The following is a 22892-nucleotide window of genomic DNA, read 5'->3' as shown; positions in this document are numbered from 1 at the left end:
AAGGTTATGAGCAACTGGAAGAAAGCTGACAAAAATGTTCTGAAATCCAGAAAGTGCATCTCATTGATCATCAGGGTGACACTTAGTAATCCATGGATTTTGTATAAGTAATTTGCCTGTTGCAGCGTGATAGTTTAGTGACTTTATAATGATACAGAAAAAGTGCACTCTTTAAATTTGATGTTGAGGATTTGTAGACCCTTGAGAATTGTATGAAGTTCCAATTAACTATGGAATAAGGTGGAAAATGATGTTATATATATGGAAATGGTATGATACCTTGTGTGAAAGGAGTGACATTTTACATCTTACATCATTGCCATCTTAGAAAAGTAATCCTCACAGTGTATAGGGGAACATTTTTTTTTAAAAATCACTGTCTAATTAGTTGTTGGGGGCTACATTCTTAAACACAAAATGCTTAATTGATTAACCAGTCCACCAGTTAGATGTAGCAGTCTTAATGCCTTACAGTACTCTCAAACCCAAGCTTCCATTTGAACCTTCTTGAGTCACATGCAAAGTGTTTATGTAGATCAAATTATTGAACGCTTGGCTTTTGTCTTTTAACAGACGGTTCTCTATGGCAAGTTAGTGGCAGCTAGGCAAAAACTAAGCAGTGAGAAGGACATCCCTCCGGCCATTTTAGCAACGAACAAAGTACTGGTAGATTTGGCCCTGATAAGGTAAGTTTTTCTTTTAGCTAAAATAAATAAATATAAGCTGTTTGCTTTTGTGAAGGGTCAATTTATGCATAGAAAGAGAGTTGTGTTCCTTGGTAATGTTGAAGTGGTGCGATGAAACCATTGTTGTGTGGTGTATGCACTTAGGGTTTTGGAAGAGGATCTTAGAGATCCAGGTTCAAGCCCCTGCTCTGCCATGGGAGCTGACTGGGTGACCTTGGACCAGTCACGCACTCTCACCTTAACCTACCTCAAGGGGTTGTTGTGAGGATAAAATGAAAAATGGGAGAATGCAGTAAGCTGCTTTGGGCCCCCATTTCAGGGCTTTTTTTGTAGCAGGAACTCCTTTGCATATCAGGCCACACATACCCGATGTAGCCAATCCTCCTGGAGCTTACAGGGCTCTTAGTACAGGGCCTACTGTAAGCTGGAGCTCCTGCATTGGCTACATCAGGGGTGTATGACCTAATATACAAAGGAATTCCTGCTACAAAAAAAGCCCTGAGAGAAATAAATAAATAAATAATTCAGCTGAGACAAAGCCTTACAAAACATACAGGATTTGTTGAACCAGAGATGGTAGTGGGACAGGAAAAATGCCCAATACAGGCACTAGGTGTTTATATCTCCTTTGAGGCTGGGTGGGATGGAGTGTGTGTATGTGTGTGTGTGTGTGTGTGTGTGTGTGTGTGTGTGTTTGGGAAAGCTATCAAGATATCACTTGTCTCCGACTGAGACATATGCAAGGGCCGTGGATTTGGGAGCTGCCCCAAAACACAATTCCTCTATACTTGAATGGATCGCTTCCAGCTAGTAAACTTCTGCAGTTGTCTTTATTAGGCAGAATTTTTAAAGAACTGCTAATGAAATTGGCTTTTTATATCACTCCATGCTTGCAAGATACATTTGAATAGATCATTTGGCTCTTGTGTTTAAATTTGCCAGTTGCTTCTGTTAAGCAGGCATGCTTAAGGCCCAGGTAGCATGAAAGTGCCCCCAGTGATGGGGTTGCTCACTGCTGCATTCAGTATTGGTTATGGATGCAATTAGGTTGCAAGTTTTATATCATTTTACGTGGGGCAGTGAGGTCAACGGAGCAGATCCAGGTAAGCCAAAGGACAACTCAGTTAACCTCACTTGTGCTGTTCCTGCAGTTCTTGAAGCCACGTGTTTTCTACAGGCAGCTGTTCCAAGTGAAAGACTGGGTGCTTTAACACTGTTTACCTGTAACCCAACATGAATCTTATTTGAAGCCATCTAACATCAGCTTGTTTCATGGATTGCACTACATAGATATCACTTCTTCTGCTTCATCCCCCAAAGTGTGGTCACTTACCTGCCTATTTTCAACTTCTCCAGGAGGTACTTGCACATTCTCTTGGGTGCATCTCCTTTTAGGGGGACTTTTCTATTGCTGAATTACAAGAAAACAAAAACCCCTATCTTCCATCTGAATTTGCTTCTGTCCTGACGTTTATGGTGTATATCAGTGCTCTTTGCTTGGTGGCTAGTAACGTTTAAGATGGTCAATGTGGCTGCACTTTCTTGGTGACCTTCCTGAGAGGTCCCCTCTCTCATCCTCTTTTCCTTCTGTAGTCTTCCATTCAAAGCCTTTCGGGTTCTTAAGTTTCTTAAGGCAGCCAAGAAGGGGACGCTACAAAATTCATGCAGCGATGCTAATACAGCAGACAAACGGGGGCACATGTGTACTACATACACACAGCTATCCTAGCCTTTTAAGTTGTGGGCTGATCATGCAGCTGTGCCAAAGCAGGCAGGAGCCGATCGGCTTGCTCCAGTGCCTGTAAGTAAAGGGTTTCTTAGTTCCCATATGGAATCCGCTGTTTGTGAAATGCTTTTTTTGCCTGCGTGATTGTGGATAGATGATAACAGTACAGCATGGATATAATGTATTTGGGGAGGGGACAAGAAGGCAGCATGGTTAGACTGATAATTCAATTCCGCAGGGCCTGTAAAACAGAGCTCTTTCGCCTGGCTTTCTGCTGAGGCAGCAGATGTTCCTTGTAATCGGCCTCCCCGCTTTCATTCCATCCCAGTGCTGTAGGATCTGCTGGACATGAACAATAGGCCATGCTTGTGAGGCAGAATTTTCCATTTTAGTCTTTACTGCTACTCTGTAGTTTTAGATCTTACATAATTGGTTTTTAACTGTTGATTGTCTTTTGTGATGTAACCCGCCCTAAGCCTGTTCTGCAGGAAGTGTGGGCCAAAACTGAATTAAATAAATAAATAAAGTCAGATTTTTGGATTTCCAACTAAAAAAATCTCAGAAGTTAGGGAGGATCTGTTCTTGGAAAGGGGAGCACAAAGCGAGACTCTGCAGAGACAGGCAATGGCCAACCACCTCTGCCTTTCACTGGCCTTGAAAGTTCCTTGCGGCTATCGCCTTATGTCAGCTGTGACTTAACAGCCATTTGTGCACACATAATGTATTCAAAGTTTCCTTGTTTTAGTCTTTACAACACCCAGGAAGGTTGGTCAGTATCATGATCCCCCTACTGAAGGTGGAGACCCAAGACAGAGGGAGTGGTTTTGGCTAAGGCCACCTATGGCAGAGGCAAGAGTTAAACTGGCAAGCTCCTGATTTGTAGCTTAGTCTCTTTCACCACTACATTATAGTAGTATACCACTACGGATACACCGCATCAGCAGATATAGGAGCATATTTTTTAACAGAGACACTTCAGGCATTCAGTTGAGAGAAATCAAGTGATTGCAATCAAATGATAAGAGTGGAATGAAAAGTGTTATGTCCTTTATGCCCAACGTTATTGTTCAGTTGGCAACGGCTCTTGATAGAGGAGGTTGTTCATCTAAAACGGATGTCTAATTTAAACCTGAGCATATCGTATACTGTGTTGTGGTCTTGCAAATAAATTTATGTTTTCCCAGTAACTTTTGAAAGGTTAAATTACCCCATTCTTAACCACTGTGGATAGTTTTAAGGAGTTTAGTTATTTAAAGCCAGCATTATCTTTAATAAAGATAATGCCAGTTGGTGTAGTGGTTAAGTGTGCGGACTCTTATCTGGGAGAACCAGGTTTGATTCCCCACTCCTCCACTTGCACCTGCTGGAATGGCCTTGGGTTAGCCATAGCTCTCGCAGGAGTTGTCCTTGAAAGGGCAGCTGCTGTGAGAGCCCTCTCAGCCCCACCCGCCTCACAGGGTGTCTGTTGTTAGGGGAGAAGACATAGGAGATTGTAAGCCGCTCTGAGTCTGATTCAGGGAGAAGGGCGGGGTATAAATTTGCAATTCTTCTTCTTCTTCTTCTGTGGCCACTTTAGAACACCTTGGCCTGGCTGGCCCAGTTTTACCAGATTCAGGGAGCTAAGCAGGGTTGGCCCTGGTTAGTATCTGGATGGGAGATCAACGAAAAACTCTGGGATTACCACAAAGAGGCAAGCAGTGGCAAACCACCCCTGTTCCTCTCTTGCCTTGAAAACCCTATAGGGTTGCCATAAATTGGGTATGACTTCATAACACTTCCCACCACCGTACTTTAGAGCAGTGGTGCTCACTCCATGGCTCATGGAAAGCTGCTTTTGCCATTACTATCAACCAAAAGAGCCGCATGACTACAGTATGCCCTGTGCGCCTCCCCACCCAACCCACATACACACGCACACAATAATAGAAGATAAACTACTAATATTAAATATATAACTTTAAAAGTACCAGATTAAGATTACGTCTGAGCATGAAGAATTGCCTTTCCCCACTACTGTTGAACCTTAGCCAGCCCTTGTGTATTTGGAGTGAAAAGAAAAGTTTCCCTCTCAGCCTTCGTACTCTGTCCAGTATGAGGCTCAGCTGCTCAGGTGACAGAAGCCAAAGTGCTGGGATTCGAGCCAGATGGCCATGGAGAAAGGAGTGTAAACACACACACACACACACACCCTGCATGTCCAACTTGCTCTTTTCCCAGGTGGCTGCTGAGGTGGTGATTCTGCTGTCTCTTCTCTGTGGCCATCTTGTGCTCCTAGGTACTGGGATGAATGCACAGAGGCTACAGAGAAGGATGGGGGGGCTGTTGGAGCAGATGGGTCCTTTACTTCCATCCTAAGCCCTTCAAGGCATGCATCTCAGGGATGTCCACTGCTTAATGTCTTCTCGTCTCTCCTACAGCAGCTGTTTCAGGGTTGGAGACCCCTTATTGACCACAAGCTGCACTTATTGACCACAAAGCCATTACCCACTTTCCTGAAACGTGGGATGGATGCCATATTGAAGAACAGTGCTCAGAAAAGCCACAGGTAGTCAAAAAGGAGATCAAGTCACTAAACTTCGGAATATTGTTGTTTCCTTCAGGCCTACGACTTTAGAAAATGTGAAGAGAGTTGATGGCATTTCTGAAGCCAAGTCCACCATGTTGGTTCCGCTTCTGAGCACAATCAAGGAGTTCTGTCAAGCCAATAATCTCCAGGTCAGATGTGGTTTGATTCAAGAGGGTTTATTTCTTTCTGGTTCCTTAAATTTGCCATCAGACAGGCAGCTTCTATGGGACTCAGAGTCACGATAATTTCTCACAATAATTTCCTTGTCAGTCTCAAGAGAAGACACAGCTTCGTAGTCATAGTTCACTGGGGGGGAAGCATCAACATGAGAGGCAGTAGGTGAGCGTTTGATTTCCAGCAGGGGGGAAAGTGGGAAAATGGCTAGGTTGGATTTCCGCTAGAGGCTTTTTTGGCTTCCAGCTTCCCATTCGTGCTGGTCCTGAGAGTCTCCTGTCCTCCAGGAAATGGATTTTGGGGGTAGATATGTGAACCTCCAAGTTGTGGCTGGAGATCTCCCACTATTACAGGCAACAGAGATCAGTTCATTGGGAGAAAATGGCTTTGGAAGCAGACCCTGACAGTGTACCCCACTGAAGGCCCTCCTTTCCCCAAACCCCGCCCTCCTCAGACTCCGCTCTCAAAAACTCTAGGTATTTTCTAACCTGGAGCTGGCAACCCGATTGGGGGCATTTTGTGGCTGGCAATAACCATATTAGCAGCAAAACAACAGGAGGAAGTAAGACTAGAAGCTCAGCTTCAAAGCCATGCACTAACCACATGACCAGTAGAGCACACAGTAAAATAACATACTGTGGGGCATTGGCATCTGCTGTATATACCGAGATCAGTGTATACATTGGAACTTAAGCATGGTAGCTTTATTTATATATTTAGAATATTTCTATGCAGCTTTTCCAGTTTCCTGCTTGAGCTGGCTTACAATAATGCTGTACTAATGAAGAATAGCATAGCTTTAGCAGACCCAGAATGTTGTTTCCTTCAAAATCTTGGATTTAAGTCCCAGATATATAGTTTCCCACCAGATGCATCTGGGAGGAGCCCAAAGTCCTCAATACATTGAAATTTCCCCACCACTGCATCCAATCAGTGGAGATGGGTCCACCCCTCTGTCTCCTGTTCCTGGGCAACCAGGCTGCATTTGCATTTGTGATGGTGATCTGTCCATCTATGCGCAATCATCCCAGCAGCTGTTGTTCTCTGTCTATCTCTCATGTAGCCCACAAGACCTGCACCTTTTAGGACCCTCAAACTCTGGGAAGCGCTCACTTGACCCACTTGAGGTATTTGTGGGCTTCCTGCATTGTGCAGGCGGCTGGACTAGATGACCCTGGAAGTCCCTTCCAACTCTAGGATTCTATGATTCTATTCTATGATTCTATGGTTTGTCCATCCCACTGTGATCCGGGGAGATGGTGAACCCAAGGATCCTGCCTCCTTCCCATTGCTGGATCACAATTATTCAGCCAATGGGGGACCCTCTCAGTCCTTTCCCAATGAGAGCATTATCCTGAAGACAGGAGAGGTAAGTAACAGGCAGAGAAAGAGCAAGGAGCCCCCGCCCCCACTAAGTGTCAAGTCTGCTGATTCAATAACGAGACCTTTTGATAAAAAGTTTCTAGTTTATTGAAATCATTGTATCCAACAGCTAAGAGATTGAGAGACTGAGGAACATACAGTAAGGATAATCATATAAGGTATTCTTCAAAGGAATTCTTTAGGGAGGGGGTACTATGCAGGGCACATTCACACATTGATGTTACAAATCGTTCTCAGGCCGGCTGGCCTTGGGCAAGGTGCCTCTCCCCCATTGCCCAGTCTGAGAAGGCACTATTATCTCTTTCACATGCTTCCATTTCAGAGCAAAACTACATAACAAAAGACAGGAAGGGGGGAGCATTGGCATACAGTATGGCTTTTACCCAGAATGCTTTCCCCTGAACCAAAGATGACACACAGGCTTGACCAGAGTTGAAGCAGACTTGACACTAAGCCCCATGAGCACCAAGCTATGAAATGGTCCTTGTTTCTGCTGACTAGTTTCTGTGGAGTAAGTTCTGGAAGCGTGAATTGGGGTTGCCAGATTTCTTGTCTTACAGGGCTCCTGTCCCGATCCTCATGAGAGATATGACTTGACCTGTCAAACAATTGTCTGCTAAGCCGCATGCAGAGGTTCTGGAATCCTATTAGTACAAAAGAACTGGACACCCTAGAGCAGAACCACCAGATGCGCGCTCTAGTCAGTGCAGCTCTTGGTTTTGCTGTGGGCCAGACTGTTTTGAGCCTGTGGGCACTGTTGGGATTCTGACACAGCGTGGTGGGCGCATATAATGGCTGCTCCAGGAGGTGGAGCAAGCCACAAAAAATGGCTGCTGCACCTACCTTCAGTCACATACTAAAGTGAAGATCCTTGTGCTGTGGTAGCAGCTGCCGCAAAACAACGTTTTTAAGAATCTGCAGAGCCAATCAAATCTCCAGTGATCAATCAGAAGCCTTGCTGGGCAAGAGCCTTACCTGGACCTGCCCACTTTCTAAAAACATCTGGCAGGCAACAGGAAAGATGTTGGCAGGTGCCGGGTCACCCATGAGCACCGTGTTGAGGACCCTTGATGTGGACCCTTGATGTGGACCTTGCTCAGTCTTCAGCAGTAGAACAGTAACTACAAAAGGCGCACAGCACCTGGAGTAACATCTGAAAATACAATGCTGTGCCAGTTCCCAAACACTCCAAGACTCAGTGCAAACAGAGCAGTGCAACACAGAGCAGGAAGAAATGGTGCCCCTGTACCTAGTGGAAGGCTACCTGGAGGAGACAGGGACATTGTTGGATGGTTTTCTGTAGCTGTAACAGCCAGCCGTGGCATGTTCACACCTTCAGACCACGCTGCAGAGATTGGGATAAAAATGATCTTCTAGTTTTCCAGGCCTCATCCCGGAGAAGGGTTATCTGGATCCATTAATGATGTTTGCCGTTAGGCTTGGCTCTTGGCGCAAAGGGCTCCCATTGTGCAAAGTACCCTTTCCCTAGAGTTGCCATCATCACCCACATGTCTGCTAGGGTAGTTTAATGGTACAGAAAGGCCAAACCACGTGCCCTATCATTTGAACAATAAATGTCCTGTCGGGGTTTATATGCCACAGTTTGTAATCTTTTTTCATATTCTTATACTACAAGAGGTGAGCTATGGCTGGTTGCAGAGTTTGCCAGAAGCTTGTGCTTGTAGGCAGGGTGGAAAGACGATGTTGTTTTTTTCCTTCCCCAGTGAAAAGTGGGAATGTTTTGAGTTATCCTCCTCACCCTTTGTGAACAAAGTATTATGTTGGCTTTGGGGTGAAACCTGATGAAGTCCTGCTCCTCTCCCACCACCAGCCCCAGTACACCCAAGCTGGTATCCAGTTCTGGTCCCCTACACAATTGTAGCTGCAGTGGTGTTGGGGCTACACTGGTGTTGTGAGATGTTACACTGACACAACTCCCAGGGTACAACAATGCTGAGAGACTTCCACTGCATTCTTAAGCAGAGTAACACCCTGCATCGCTAAGAGGGGTGATCTGGAGAACAATAAACGTATTTTTGGAACGGAAATAAGTTTATTTAAGCAGTCTAAAGAAGTCTACAGAAGACAAATCGTATCTACATAAGAGTCAGTGCAAGAGAATAATAAAAGTCCCTTTGGCTGCTTCATATCCCTTAAGTATTTAGGTTGAAATTAAATCAAAAGAGTTTCTGGCTCAACATTAGGAAGAACTTCCTGACTGCTAGAGTGATTCCTCAGTAGAACAGGCTTCCTCGGGAGGTGGTGGGCTCTCCTTCCTTGGAGGTTTTTAAACAGAGGCTAGATGGCCATCTGACAGCAATGAGGATCCTGTGAATTTAAAAAAGTAAAGGTAGTGCCCTGTGCAAGCACCAGTCGTTTCCGACTCTGGGGTGACGTTGCTTTCCCAACATTTTCATGGCAGACTTTTTTTGGTTTGCCATTTCCTTCCCCAGTCATCTACACTTTCCCCCCAGCAAGCTGGGTACTTGTGAATTTCGGGGGAGATATCTGTGAGTTTCCTGCATTGTGCAGGGGGTTGGACTAGATGACCTTGGAGGTCCCTTCCAACTCTATGATTCTAAGTATAGCAGCAGATGGCAAAACGCACAGTATTCCTCAGCAGTAGCTGTCAGGGCATAGATTCATTATTGCTGCATAAGTTGGGACTTACACAGAGCTTAGAACTTTGTCATAACTAACCTTGGAGTAGAGAGATAGATCTAAAGCCAATGTAAACCATGATGTATGGCATGAGTTGAAGATAAGGGAGTATTCCTGTCCTCTCCAGTCACACACACTCCCAAATGTGCTAGCTGAGACACTGTGATGAGACAAGGGATCGCTAGTATAGAAAAACGCCTTTCAAGGGAAAAACATCTTCAAGAAAGTGAAGGATATTCAGACCTGGCTCACGGCCATTTGGCCACAAGATGGAGGAAGTGTGGTACACCAATCCTAACTCCTCGGGTTAACAGTCAGGAACTCTGCTTAGGACAACAACATCGGTTGCCAGCCTACAGTACTTCAGTTTGTGTAGCTGGAACATAGAATTGTGCATTAAGAACACGCATATGCCTATTCAGATACTTGAACTTAGAAATAAAACAAGTACAAACTTAGAAATTTTGTTAATGCAGTGTAGGCAAGGGGAAAAGATTTTTCAAAATGCTTTGATTTTTAGGCTCTTTAAGTTCTAGCAGTTGGTTTTAGCATATCTGTGATGTCATGTCTACTTTGGAAAATATTTCTATTTTCTTCCTGGTGCAGGTCATTTTTTAATGACTCTTTCTTCTGATCTTACAGTCAGACATCTTCAAGTCTTACGAATCCAGGGCTCAACCTCAAATTGTACCTCAGCCGGAAGCTGGACGCAGCACTTTAACACAATCAGAGCACATAACATACATGCTTTTCCAGGAAAAGAAAATGTCATTGGTAAGCCACTGAACCGTCCCTCTGTGTTTCGTTGATTATTATTAGACTTGCCTGGAGGAAACATGTCCCTTAATAGAGGCTTCATGCCAGGTTATTCTCCAGGTGATGTTATTTGCCAGGTAATCTTCCATGCCATGGAAAGCTTCAGGGGTCAGTTTCTACACTGGTGGTTGAAAATGTCATCAAGTCACAGCAGACTTATGGCAACCCAGTGGGGTTTTCAAGGCCAGAGATGTGTAGAGGTGGTTTGCCATTACCTGCCTCCTGGTCATGACCCTGGCCTTCCTTGGAGGTCTCCCATCCAAATACTGGCCGGGGCCAACCCTGCTTAGCTTCCGAGATCTGATGAGGTCAGGCTACGCTAAGCCTGGATTAAAGAGATGGGATCAAGGCCTGTTGGTAACCCTGTTTATGACCAATGTAGGAACTTCTGATTCAGGGAAGTGCTATCAGATTACATGCTGGTCATGTCATGCGTACTACAGGTCACAGGAAGTGATGGGTTATGTAACAGACCCTGTTTTGGAACAGAGTCTTGAATATTTACTAATTTTTGTTGGGAGGCGAGATGAAATAATTCCTATATAATATGAACGTTGACAGTTCTTCAATCCTGTTGGCAGCCATTGTCATTCTTTGCAGCCAGGGGGGGAATTCTGGCAGGAGCTCCTTTGCATATTAGGCCACACACCCCTGATGTAGCCAATCCTCCAAGAACTTACAAAAAAGAGCCTTGTAAGCTCTTGGAGGATTAGCTACATCAGGGGTGTGTGGTCTAATATGCAAAGGAGCTCCAGCTAGAATTCCACTCCTGTCGCTGCTTTGGTATCATTTCTGTTTGGTACCTTTTCCATCTGGGAACATTGACTTGCCCAATCCCCAACGGATCTGTGGCTTACACGACTGCATTGATTATAACACTATGCAAGTCACATTTCCTTGTGTGAGGGCAAATGAAGGCTGTTGAGAGAAAGCAGTGCTTCTTAGATCAGTGTTGCTAATGCATTCAACCCATCTAGAACCATCCCTGCAAAACTACTGTGTGCAAGGTAGGGAGGGGGAGACTTTCACCATTATCAAAAGTTTTCCTGAAATGCAGCCCCCCCCCACCTTTGGGCCAGACCTATACTTTGCTGTACTTATTTGTCCCAGTGTGCTTTGGTGCACTGATGCCGGATTTGCTTCCTGCTTGACTCCTCCTTCCCAGGAGTGTTCCTTGTTAGATAGCCAACCAATTTGAAATACCTGCGGACTAATTAACCAAGTGCAATAATACAATTAGCACTGCGTAATTCAATGCCTTGTATCAAATAACCATTGATTACAGCATTGCACCCTGGTGTCTCCTGTCTGGGAGAAAGTCAGCAAACATAACATACTGTTCTCAGTTTTAGGGGAGTAAAGCAGTAAGCAGGAGAGGCCAGATTTAGCACAGAAAAGTTAAAAGAACTGAAAACAAATATACTTGAGTGCAAGTACAGAGCACCCAGCTCATTTCACTTAAAGCCAAAAAGCTTTTCAATTGACATTTATCCACTAAGCCGAGCAGCACCCGTAAACTCAACATATAACCTTTCCCATTTAACACATCATCATAATTTAGACGCAGTCATCACTAGTATGTTCCAGGCCTACACAATTTGTGCCCCGTAGAGCCAAATGCAGCCTGTCAGCCTTCCAGAGTCTTGGAAAACTTGTTATCAGAAACTTACAGAGCTGTCTCTTCTCCTGCCAAGTTCTTCTTTCTCTAAACCAGTGTTTCCCATTTGCAGGGTCGTGACCCGGTACTGAGCCACAGAAGCTTCACTACCGGGTCACAAGAAAAGCCAAAGCTAGCCCTGCCCTGTCTCTGAGTTGTGCAGAGAGGAGCTGGGCTGCCTCTCCTTCCTTCTCCCCCGCTCCCAGCATTTGAGAGGAAAGCTGGCATCCATTGGCACTTTAGACCCATGCGGTGTTCTTCAGGGCATGAGCTTTCATGTGCCTTGCACTATGTTCTTTTGGGGAGATTTCCCAAGGAGGCTTGGGCAGCAAAGAAGGGCATGTTGTTGTTTTTTCAGCTGGGAGGGGCGGGGAGTGGGCATCCCAGTAGCTGTTTTTTTTTTTTTTTACCAAATGACTCCTGGGCAGAATTTTTGCTGGCTGGGGTCATCTGATGGTGAGGAAGGCTTTTTTTCCCCTTTGGCCACCCCCTTCTTTCTTTCTTTCCCTGCAAGCGATGCTCTGTCTGTATTCTCGGTGCTGGCGGGGGGCAACAGTGGGAGGGCTTCTAGTGCCCTGGCCCCCCTGGTGGACATTCTGGTGCTTTTGGGGCATTGTATGAGGGAATTTTGGACTGGATAGTCCACTGGCCTGATCCAACATGACTCCTCTTATGTTTATGTTCTTTTTTTCCATGTCTTTCTTTTCTTTTCCTTTCCTTCCATTTACGTAATTCTTTCCCTTTCTCTTTCTTTCTTTCCTTCCATTTTTGCTGGATGAAACTTTTCTGTTCATCATACTGTTGTTGCAGACATAGGAGCTCTGCCAATGAAAAGTTGGTACCCCCAGTTGTAGCCAGGTGGCCTTCTATGAGATTTCTGTGTGAGTGAGTGAGAGTAAGAGTTGTGGGGCAGAAAGAGATTATTGGAGATTACTGTGATATATCTTAACAGCACTGGAAGAGATGGTACTATGAACTTGGCACCATTTTACTGGTCCTGCATTTAACAGCTGTCTGACACCAAAATTAAACTCTTCTTGTAGATATTAAAAAGGATGAAAGTAGTTCACTGGCTAAGTACCTGCACAACAGATTGCTTTTAAGGGCAAGGGAAACACAGCCAGTAAAAAGCTGCAAGCCCCTCATAAATATCCTTTTTGGGATAACTGCAGAAAAGCTTGTATGAACTTCATATAACTTGAAATTAATTCATTAATTGCAGTACAATTCTCTGCTACCTTTCACAGCAATTTCCCAGTGTTTCAACCAAAGAAAAGTATGAAAAATAGCTGTCGAAAGATTTTCTTGAAACCAAGCAAGCTTGGTTGTAGCTTGAGGCAGGATTCCAGTAGTAGCAGTTGAAGGAAGGGCCTACTAAATGTGTCAGCATATTTTGAGGTAGAGCAACTGCCAGGGCCCAGTGTGGGTGGTACATAGTGCTGGCATTCCTGATGGCCATGGCAACAGCACTCCCAACTGCATACCCTGGCCAGTGCTGTTGAGGAAGGGATGTGTAGGTGGTGCAGGCAATTGAACATGGGCATTAGGAGTGCTTGCAAGCTGGAAAAGAATACACAAACAGATAGGTGCATGCAGGTGTGGGGGTGAAAAGAGAGGACTGCCCACTTTCCACCCCCATTTTGGCTCAGCATGAGTTTCAGAGAGATTTTTCTGAAAATGAATTTACTTCCGAAGAAGAGGCAGGTTTGGGGGAGTGCCCTGGAAGTGACATCACAGGAAAAGGTGGCGTTTTGGTTCAGTGTGCCCCAGAAGTGACATCACTTGGTCCTTGGCACCACAGGAAATGACATAATTCCTGTCTCCCAGCTCCACCCCCAAAGTCTCCTGGCTCCACCCCCAAATTTTAGTGGGCCATGAAGGAGAAGTGTAAAAATAACTGGGCCACGGGAAAGAAAAGTTTGGGAAATCCTGCTCTAAAGCACAGCAAATCAAAGTGTAGCTAATTATCCAGGATATCTTTTAACAAAATGTGAAGCTGCTATTCCGAGGAAGTTCTCAAGGCTTTTATGGCTTTAGATAAGCAATCACTTCTGGGCTTAACAAGATCATAAAACCATTATCTTCTTTTGGCAAGGACAAAGAAATGAGCTAATTTAGGAGAGGCATTTCTTAACAAGCTTGCTTTTAAACCCAATATGTGCAATTAGAGCTATGGCAGAAATACTAAGATACGAGGGAGAATATGCACAATGATTCATTTATATCAAAATATCGTTTCTTTCTTCCTCATCCAGCAGATCCAAGACATTTGCAATGGCTGTTGAAGTATTCAATAGCAGCTAATTGCAATTTCTGCCTCCACCTTCATTGCTCATGACTTTCCCCCTTTCACACCCCTGCTGCTTCTCTAATAATTAGTAACAGCCTGAGGTGAGGAGGAGTGAAGTGATGGTATCGCTTTACTCTGCTCTGTTAAGACCTCACCTGGAGTATTGTGTTCAGTTTTGGGCATCTCATTTTAAGAAGGATATAGACAAGCTGGAATGGGTCCAGAGGAGGGTGATGAAGATGGTGAGGGGTCTGGAGACCAAGTCCTATGAGGAAAGGTTGAAGGAGCTGAGGATGTTTAGCAGCTGAGAGGTGATATCTTCAAGTACTTGAAGGGCTGTAATCTAGAGGATGGTGTGGAATTGTTTTCTGTGGCCCTAGAAGGTAGGACCAGAACCAGTGGGTTGAAATTAAATCAAAAGTTTCTGGCTCAACATTAGGAAGAACTTCCTGACAGAGTGATTCCTCAGTGGAACAGGCTACCTCGGGAGGTGGTGGGCTCTCCTTCCTTGGAAGTTCTTAAACAGAGGCCAAATGGCCATCTGACAGTGATTAAGTTCCTGTGAATTTAGGGGGAGGTATTTGTGAGTTTCCTGCCTTGTGCAGGGGATTGGACTAGATGATCCTGGAGGTCCCTTCCAACTCTATAATTCTATGATTCTGTGAGTGGTGGTAGAACCACTTGTGCCATGGGAGAGGCTGTGGCTTGGCGATAGAATAGCTGCTTTATGTGCAGAAGATCCTGAGTTCAATCACTGGCATCTCCAGTTTAAATACAAAAGGAACAGATAGTAGGTGATGCCAAAGACCTCCACTTGAGCACAACCACCAGTAAAAGTAGCCAGATCTGACCTTGATAAACCAGTGGTCTGACTCAGCAGAAGAAAGTTTTGTAGTGTTCAACTCATATCAGGATGGGCTCTGACACACCAGTTAGAAGACTAGTGACACTTATAGTAAGAGTAGTAAAGGCCTCTGTATTACCGTGGGTTTTTTTTTTAAGTATGTGAAAGCCATTCCCATGAATTACCGTATTTTTCGGACCATAAGGCGCTCTGGACCATAGGACGCACCTTCCTCCTGGGGGGCGATCTGCTGCCTCCGCCTCTGATCCCGGCGCTTCCCCCGCGCCTGCCTGCCTGGCTCCAGCTTCTTCCAGCAAGTGCTGGGATCGCTCCATGCTGCCCCCACCGCAAACCCAGCGCTTCGCGAGCGCCGGCTGCGGAGAGGGCAGCGTGCTTTTTCCGTGCCTGTCTGCCTGGCTCTAGCTCTGATGCTTAAAGCAAGCGCTGGAATCGGAGGGCGGAGGGAGTGATCCTGGCGCTTGCTGTAAGCGTCAGAACTGGAGCCAGGCAGACAGGCACGGAGGAAGCACACTGCCCTCTCCGCAGCCGGCGCTCGTGAAGCTGGGTTGGCGGAGGGGGCGGGTACTTCCTCCGTGCCTGTCTGCCTGGCTCCAGCTCTGATGCTTAAAGCAGGCGCTGGGATCGGAGGGCAGAGGGAGCGATCCTGGCGCTTGCTGTAAGCGTCAGAACTGGAGCCAGGCAGACAGGCACGGAGGAAGCACACTGCCCTCTCCGCAGCCGGCGCTCGCGAAGCGCTGGGTTTGCGGTGGGGGCAGCGTGGAGCGATCCCAGCGCTTGCTGGAAGAAGCTGGAGCCAAGCAGGCAGGCAAGGGGGAAGCACCGGGATCAGAGGCGGAGGCAACGGATCCCCCCCCCCGGAGGAAGGTACCTTCGCTCCATAAGATGCACACACTTCCCCCCCCACTTTTTTTTGGGGGGGGGGGGAGTGCATCTTATGGTCCGAAAAATACGGTATATGGCAGGACACTTGGATTTGCCTTTGACTGTACATTGAACAGGAAGCTTTAGCTAACCTGACTCTATGAAATGCTAAGTCCAGTGTTCCTTCTGAGTTGAGTTAGTGTGACCTAGCTCACAGTTTTTTAGCCTCCAGCTCACACATTTTTGTCTGAGCTCAGGATGACCCCAGAGCGCACACATTTATAGAGTAGCTCACAACTTTAATACCAGTAGAATTTTTTGCTCAGAAGACTCTGCAGCTTAGAGGGAACTTTGGCTATGTCCCCCAAAGAGCGTTACTTTCTGCAGAGAACAATCTACTGGCGATCCCCATCCCAAAAGACATCTGGCTGTACTCAATCAAAGCTGGGGCATTTTCAGCCCTGGCTCCCACCTGGTGGAACTCTGCCAAATAACGTCTTCGCCCTGTGGGACTTAATGCAATTCCGCAGGGCTTGCAAAGCAGAGGTGTTCTGCCAGGCTTTTGGCTGAGGCCCCAGATGGGTACCGTCCTTCTGGAGCTCCCTCCCCATCTTCCTGCTTCTTCTCTACCTCCCCCACGAGGCAGTGGCACAATTTCAAATTCTGAAGTTTTAGCACCATTTGGGAATTGTTTTAATTATGGATTATGTAAATCGTTTTTATCATTATTGTTTTAAATCATTGCTTGATTTACAGAGAGCCAGTTTGGTGTAGTGGTTAAGTGCATGGACTCTTATCTAGGAGAACCGGGTTTGATTCCCCACTCCTCCACTTGCACCTGCTGGAATGGCCTTGGGTTAGCCATAGTTCTGGCAGAGGTTGTCCTTGAAAGGGCAGTTACTGTGACCCTCTCAGCCCCACCTACCTCATAGGGTGTCTGTTGTGGGGGGAGAAGATATAGGAGATTGTAAGCCGGTCTGAGTCTCTGATTCAGAGAGAGGGACGGGGTGTAAATCTGCAGTCTTCTTCTTGTTGTTCACTGCCTTGAGCCTTGCGTACTCAGGGGAGGACAGTCTATACATTTAAATAAAGAAACATAACTTGCTATGTAAGGTCTTCCAAGCATGTTTCATTTGGACATAGAGTTGCCAACCTCCAGATGGGGCCTGGAGATTACAAGGCTCCTGGAATTACAACTGATGTCCAGACTCCAGAGGTCAGTTCCCTGGGAGGAAGTGGCTGTCTAGGAGGGTGGACTCCATGGTATTATATCCTGCTGGAGTCCCTCCCCCTGGCTGCACACCCAAATCGCCAGCAATTTCCCAACCCAGAGTTGTCAACATTATTTGTACAGCTAACAGAGTAATGTGCCATGTAACCCTGAGATGGTTTATTTTAATTTCTGAGGGTGTAGATTTGAAGTGCAAAGGCCAGGTTTGTCAAGTGGCACAGGTCAGGCTTTTTCTGATACCTTTTCCTCTTGTTTTCTTAGAGGAGTATAAGTGAGAAGCGGTCTTTACCTCTTACAGTGATTGGCACTCATTTATTCCAAGCTCTGAAAGCGGGCCACCCAGTAGATTTAGAACGGGCAGGTTTGACTCCTGAGATACAAGAGCTGATCATGAAAGTCATCCAAAGCCCTCCCATCAATTCAGGTGAGACATCAATCAATAATTTATTATGGTCATGGGCCAGCAGAATAAAATATATGTTAATGGTGTCAGTGAAATATCCTGCTGTATATGTTTCTAATAGAATGGAATTGCTGGAATATGGATTACTTAAATAAGGAATCTTCAGTATCATTGAAAGGTGCTCTTCCTGGACAAAAAGGTGCTTGCATCTATTTTAGGGACTATCTCTTCCTGCACGTTTCCCAGAGGGTCCTTAGATCTGGTACACAAAATCTATTAACGATCCCTGAGCCGAGGGAGGCTAGACTGAAATCTACTAGAGAAAGAGCCTTTTCAGTCACCACCCCCTATTGGTGGAACCAACTGCCGGAGGAGGCTAGAGCCTTTCGGGACCTTATGCAGTTCTACAGGGCCTGCAAGACTATACTTTTCTGGCTTGCCTTCAATTGATCCTGGAGAGCCAGTTTGGTGTAGTGGTTAAGTGTGCGGACTCTTATCTGGGAGAACCGGGTTTGATTCCCCACTCCTCCACTTGCACCTGCTGGAATGGCCTTGGGTCAGCCATAGCTCTGGCAGAGGTTGTCCTTGAAAGGGCAGCTGCTGTGAGAGCCCTCTCCAGCCCCACCCACCTCACAGGGTGTCTGTTGTGGGGGAGGAAGGTAAAGGAGATTGTGAGCCGCTCTGAGACTCTTCGGAGTGGAGGGCGGGATATAAATCCAATTTCTTCTTCTTCTTCTTCTTCATCCTGACATGCCAATATAGTAGCAGGAAGAACATCCATTACCCAACCGAACTGAAAGGATATCCTGATATTAGCACCATATTGTTTTAAGTGTTTTAGATTGTTTTAATTAATGGCTGACCTGACCCTGTTTAATTGTTGGCTATATGTAATTGTTGGCTATATTGGTATGTGATTTTATAGGTTGTGAGCTGTCCTAAGCCTGCCTTGGCGGAGAGGGTGGGATATAAATCAATCAATTAATTAATTAATAATAGTAGCACTGTGTGCCCTTTCATAATCAAGCCACCTTTGTTGTAAATGCAAAACTTCTTTCTAAAATAAGAAACGTGTAAAACCTCCAAACGTCACTGCCTACTTCAGGACTGAAATGTTCAGAATTTGTTGTGGCAGAGTCGTAGCTCAGTGGCAGAGCATGTGCTTTGCATATAAGAAGAGATTAGATTTATACCCCACCCTTCACCACTCAAAGGAATCTGAGAGCAGCTTACAACCTCCTTTTCCTTTCCACACCCTATGAGGTTGGTGGAGCTGAGAGAGCTCTGACAGAAACTGCTCTTAAGAGGAACAGCTCTGTGAGAACTTGTGACTAACTCAAGATCACATCAGCAGGTGCATGTGGAGGAGGTCCATAGCCCAACCCTGGCCCCTCCACTTAAGATAGTGAGCTGCTTTGCCTGAGATGCTAAAAAGCTGCACTTAGTCAGAGCAGATGGTACTAGACTGAACGGGCCAATGATCTGGTTCAATAAATATTTGTGACTGGTAAATATTTGTGATTGGAAGTCAGCGGCAAACACTTCTCCATCTTACTTGCCCTGAAAGCCCTTTGCCGGAGTCTCCGTAAGTTGGTTATGACTTGACAGTACTTAGGTATGTAAGCTCCGAAGGAAGACCTGCCACTTAATAGTAGTTCCTCTAAATCTGCTTAGCATCATGTAGTCAGAACTAGACAAGGAGTTCTTCCTTCCTCTGCAAATGGCTTTTTCTGCTTCTCTCATCCAGGTATATCTGACCCTTTCAAGTTTCCAGGGTTCAGAAGAGACTGGGCACGTTTATGATGATCTAGTCATAGGCTGTTAATGTTTGTCTCCATGAATGCGGCAGCAGAAGTGCAGCATTGTTCCATCTGGGAAAACATTAACTTCGGCAAAAAAATCACGGAACTGCCAGAGCCATCTGGCTCTCTCTTCCCTAAGAAAGGAAGGGATTTTAAATGCATCTGGAGAAACCAGATGTGAGCTGGATCCTGGTTTCAATTTAGGGGATTTGGACATGCTGTCATTACTTGAATATGTGACCAGCGTGAATCTCTGGGTGGTTCGTAGGGTTTGACACTTTATATGGCAGTGTGATCTGTGGAGCTGGCATTCCTTTTCAAGTGGTGTGCAAGAGCTTAGGGAAAAGCAAGGAACCATGGCTTTGCAGCAGAGCATCTGCTTAGCATGCCGGAGGTTCCAGGTTCGATCCCTAGTCTCCCGTTTAAAAAAAAGAAAAGAAAAAAAGATCAGATAGCGGATTGCAGGTAACATGAAAGACCTCTACTAGAGACCCTGAAGACCTGCTGCCAGTCCAGGGTCTCTAGTAGACAATACTGACTTGAATAGACAAGAGCAGGGGTCCCCAACCCCCCGGGCTGCGAACCAGTACCGGTCTGTGGCCTGTTTCCAAGTGGGCTGCGCCCCCCGACCCCCGCACAGCCTCGCCATCCCCCGTTTATACCACTTGTCTCTCCAGTAGAAATGGGGATGCAGCCCAGAAACTGCAGGAAACAGTTTGATGTAGTAATTTTTGTCTAGTCGCTTTGATGCAGAAACAATGAGGACAGCCAGCTTGTTTAGCTTGAACTTGAGTAGCCCTAAACAAGTTGCCTTTCTTTCAGGTTAAGTTTCTCCCATGCACAGTTGTTCTGAGAATAAAATGCTGCTGTGGATTCTTTGGATCAGGCTAGAACAGGGGTGGCCAAACTGAGGCTCAACAGCCACATGTGGCTGTTTCATACATATTGTGCAGCTCTTGGAACCCCCACCCCACTGGCCAAGTTGGAGAAGGCATTTCTCTCTTGAGATCCCTCCTCCAAGCTAGCCAGCAACTTGGAGAATGTATTTAAAGTTAAAATAGCTTTCTTTCCACCTCTCCCTCCCCCATCTATTTTCCTTCCTTCCTCGTGGCTCTTAAACATCTGATGTTCATGTCTTGTTGCTCTCAAACCTGACATTTATTCTATGTGACTCTAATGTTAAGCAAGTTTGGCCACCCCGCGCTAGAAGACGTAATAATGTAAGCCTCCCCGGATTTCAGTTTTAATGGTTTGGTGAGAGAGGAAAGAGAAAGAATCCATTCTTTCTGAATTGTTCAAGAAACTCCTTTTCTTTGTAATTTTAGCTTGTGTTGTCTGGTGCCAAATCTACATGTAGCTGCTAATTGTGTGGGCACTTTTCCACTGCTCTTGAAAGGCTGGGACATGGCAAGGGCGGGGAAGGCAGCAGTTTTATGGAGTGCAAATGAGGTCAGGGCTCGGGTGTTGGGTTAATCTGCATTTATGAGGTTCCAGTTTTGCTGCATTGCAATTGGCATGCACTGCAAAGCTCCGTAATATATCATTTATCAGATTGAAACAAAAGTTGCATAATACTTTTCATTAGGCCCTGCCAAAATGATACTGAACAGCACATGAGCTTTTGTGTTCTGCAGAACATCAGACTAAATGCTCCAAAAATTAAAAGGGGAGAGAGATGTTTCAGGCCACGATCTTAAGGCTTGTCTTTGCAACATCATCTGGTGACCCGAGTAAAATTTATTTCCAGCATTCAGGAAAGGGCCATGGCTCAGTGGCAGAGCATCTGCTTGGTGTGCAGAAGGTCCCAGGTTCAGTCTCCAGGATTTCCAGTTAAAGAATCCGGCAGTAGATGATGTGAAAGACCTCTGCCGGAGACCCTGGAGAGCCACTGCCAGTCTGAGTAGACAGTGCTGACTGTGATGGACCAAGAGCCTGATTCAGTAGAAGGCAGTTTTGTGTGTGTTCATGTACTCTTAATATGAGGACTACCAAGCTCTCCCTCTGCTCTCAACTCTTGAAGGATCTGCTTGTCTTACCCGGCATGTTTGATACTCCCTCTAAAGGGAATACTTCCTCTAAGCTGTGGAGTTTTGTGAACAAAAATTCTACTTCATGAGCTACTGGCATTAAAGTTGTGAGCTGCTGCATAAATCAGTTTGCTGTGGGGACATTTTTCCTGCGCCAAGACAAAAATGTGAGCAGGGGGCTAAAAAACTGAGCTAGCTCTCACACTAAGTTTAGAGGGAAACACTACTGGTTTTTGTATTTCCAGTGGAGGGATTCAGGGTTTTGGGGGTTTTTTTATTCTTCCTAGAATGTCAGGAATGCAATTTTCTACCAGCACTGTTTAAAAAATGCTGGCCTGTTCAGTGTTTTATAGAAGATGCTATCAAGACAAGGTCAACGTTCACGACCCCAAAACTTTTTGCTCCCTCCCCCTTTTCATTTTTGTAAAATCCAAACTGATGAAGAGGTGTGGTGAACTCGAAAGGTTGCCTGCTGTTTTGTGTTATTTTGATGGGCCCTTTTAAGAGATATTATGCGGCTTGCTTTGGACCCATCTGCCACCTGCCACTTCAGTTTTATTTATAGCTTGCCCAGGTCTTTCAAGTGTTGTTATAGTTAATCTTTGGTGAATGGAATATACTAGTTGATAAATAATCCACTTACCAAAGCAGACATTTCTTAACTTGGAATTTGAATTTAAGCATAGCTTCTTATTTAGCGATCTTTTTTTTTTCCTTCTTCCAAGATGTCACAAGAATGAAAGACATTAGAGCTTTAGTGCCCGCAAAGATTGAACTGTATCTTATAAGGATGACCATTGTGATTCTGGAGGGTGGGCACAGGAGTCAGTTGCTGGTACCCCAAACAGATTCAGAGAAACAAAGGCTGCCTCAAGAATCAATATGGCTGCCGTCAAGGATGAGATCAGCACAGAAGAATGAAGAGAAGATTGCATGGATTGAAGCCAAGGTTTGTAAAGTTACACACAAAGAAAGACATAGTTTATCAAAACTAATTTTGCAAGAAAGGAGCGAAGAGCAAGAGTTTGGTTTAGTGATTCTTGCAGGTCTTCACTCCGGAGTCTTCCAGCTTGTTCCCATCTGTACTCCCAGCTCCTTCACTGCAGCCAACAGGCATGAAGGATGTTCTCTCGGAGGAGGAATTCAGATGTTGTTCTCTCCTCAATACAGAGGGCAGTTGAGCAATGGGAACAGGGATCATATTGGGTTCCCATACTGAATGGAGGTTCAGAGCATTGTCTGGCACTGCAGGCCTCTGTCTGTAAATTCTGAAGAATGAGCAGTGATTTCCTGCTTCCTGTGATGTTGGGGCTGCTTGTGGATCAGGGTTTGTCAGACCCCGTGGTGTAGGCGACGGTCTCCTGCTTTCAGGCACTCCCCTCCCCCTCCCAAATCACCCTGTCTTAATGGCAGGATCCAGGAAATCATGACGACATGCCTACAAAAAAACCTGAAAGTGACATAGGCACGTTGGGAGGCAAAACTCTATGATCTGAAGTGAAATCTATCCTAGAGTTATGCCCAAAACCCAGAGTACTGCCCCACACTGTCCCTGACGTGCTTATGTCACTTCCATTTTTTGTAGGTATGCCGCAACATTCCTCCCCACTCCTGGAAAGCCCCTCCCTCTCCCCAGCTTGTGCAGTGGTAGGACCTGGCAAACTTATTGGGGGTGGAGAAATCTGTGTACAGTCTAAGCCAAGATACAAACATTACAGAGTAGCCACCCACCCACCCCAGATCC

The 22892-nt window shown here is 45.6% G+C and overlaps 1 protein-coding gene across 5 annotated transcripts in view; it reads left to right on the top strand.

Annotated features, from left to right (window-relative positions):
• The window catches only part of WRN (WRN RecQ like helicase), a 102405-nt gene that overhangs the window by 73953 nt on the left and 5560 nt on the right, over nt 1–22892 (top strand). For all 5 annotated transcript variants that reach the window (XM_060236967.1, XM_060236971.1, XM_060236970.1 and 2 more), the window contains exons 28-32: nt 574–686; nt 5013–5127; nt 9839–9970; nt 17178–17340; nt 21874–22097. In XM_060236967.1, coding sequence (XP_060092950.1) covers nt 574–686; nt 5013–5127; nt 9839–9970; nt 17178–17340; nt 21874–22097 — 747 coding nt within the window. The remainder of the gene's footprint in view (nt 1–573; nt 687–5012; nt 5128–9838; nt 9971–17177; nt 17341–21873; nt 22098–22892) is intronic.

This window comes from Heteronotia binoei, chromosome 4 (genome assembly GCF_032191835.1).
Source record: "Heteronotia binoei isolate CCM8104 ecotype False Entrance Well chromosome 4, APGP_CSIRO_Hbin_v1, whole genome shotgun sequence".
Classification (NCBI taxonomy): Eukaryota; Metazoa; Chordata; class Lepidosauria; order Squamata; family Gekkonidae; genus Heteronotia; species Heteronotia binoei.
The sequence above is the reverse complement of the archived record's forward strand: the minus strand, read 5'-3'. Positions and strand labels throughout refer to the sequence as shown.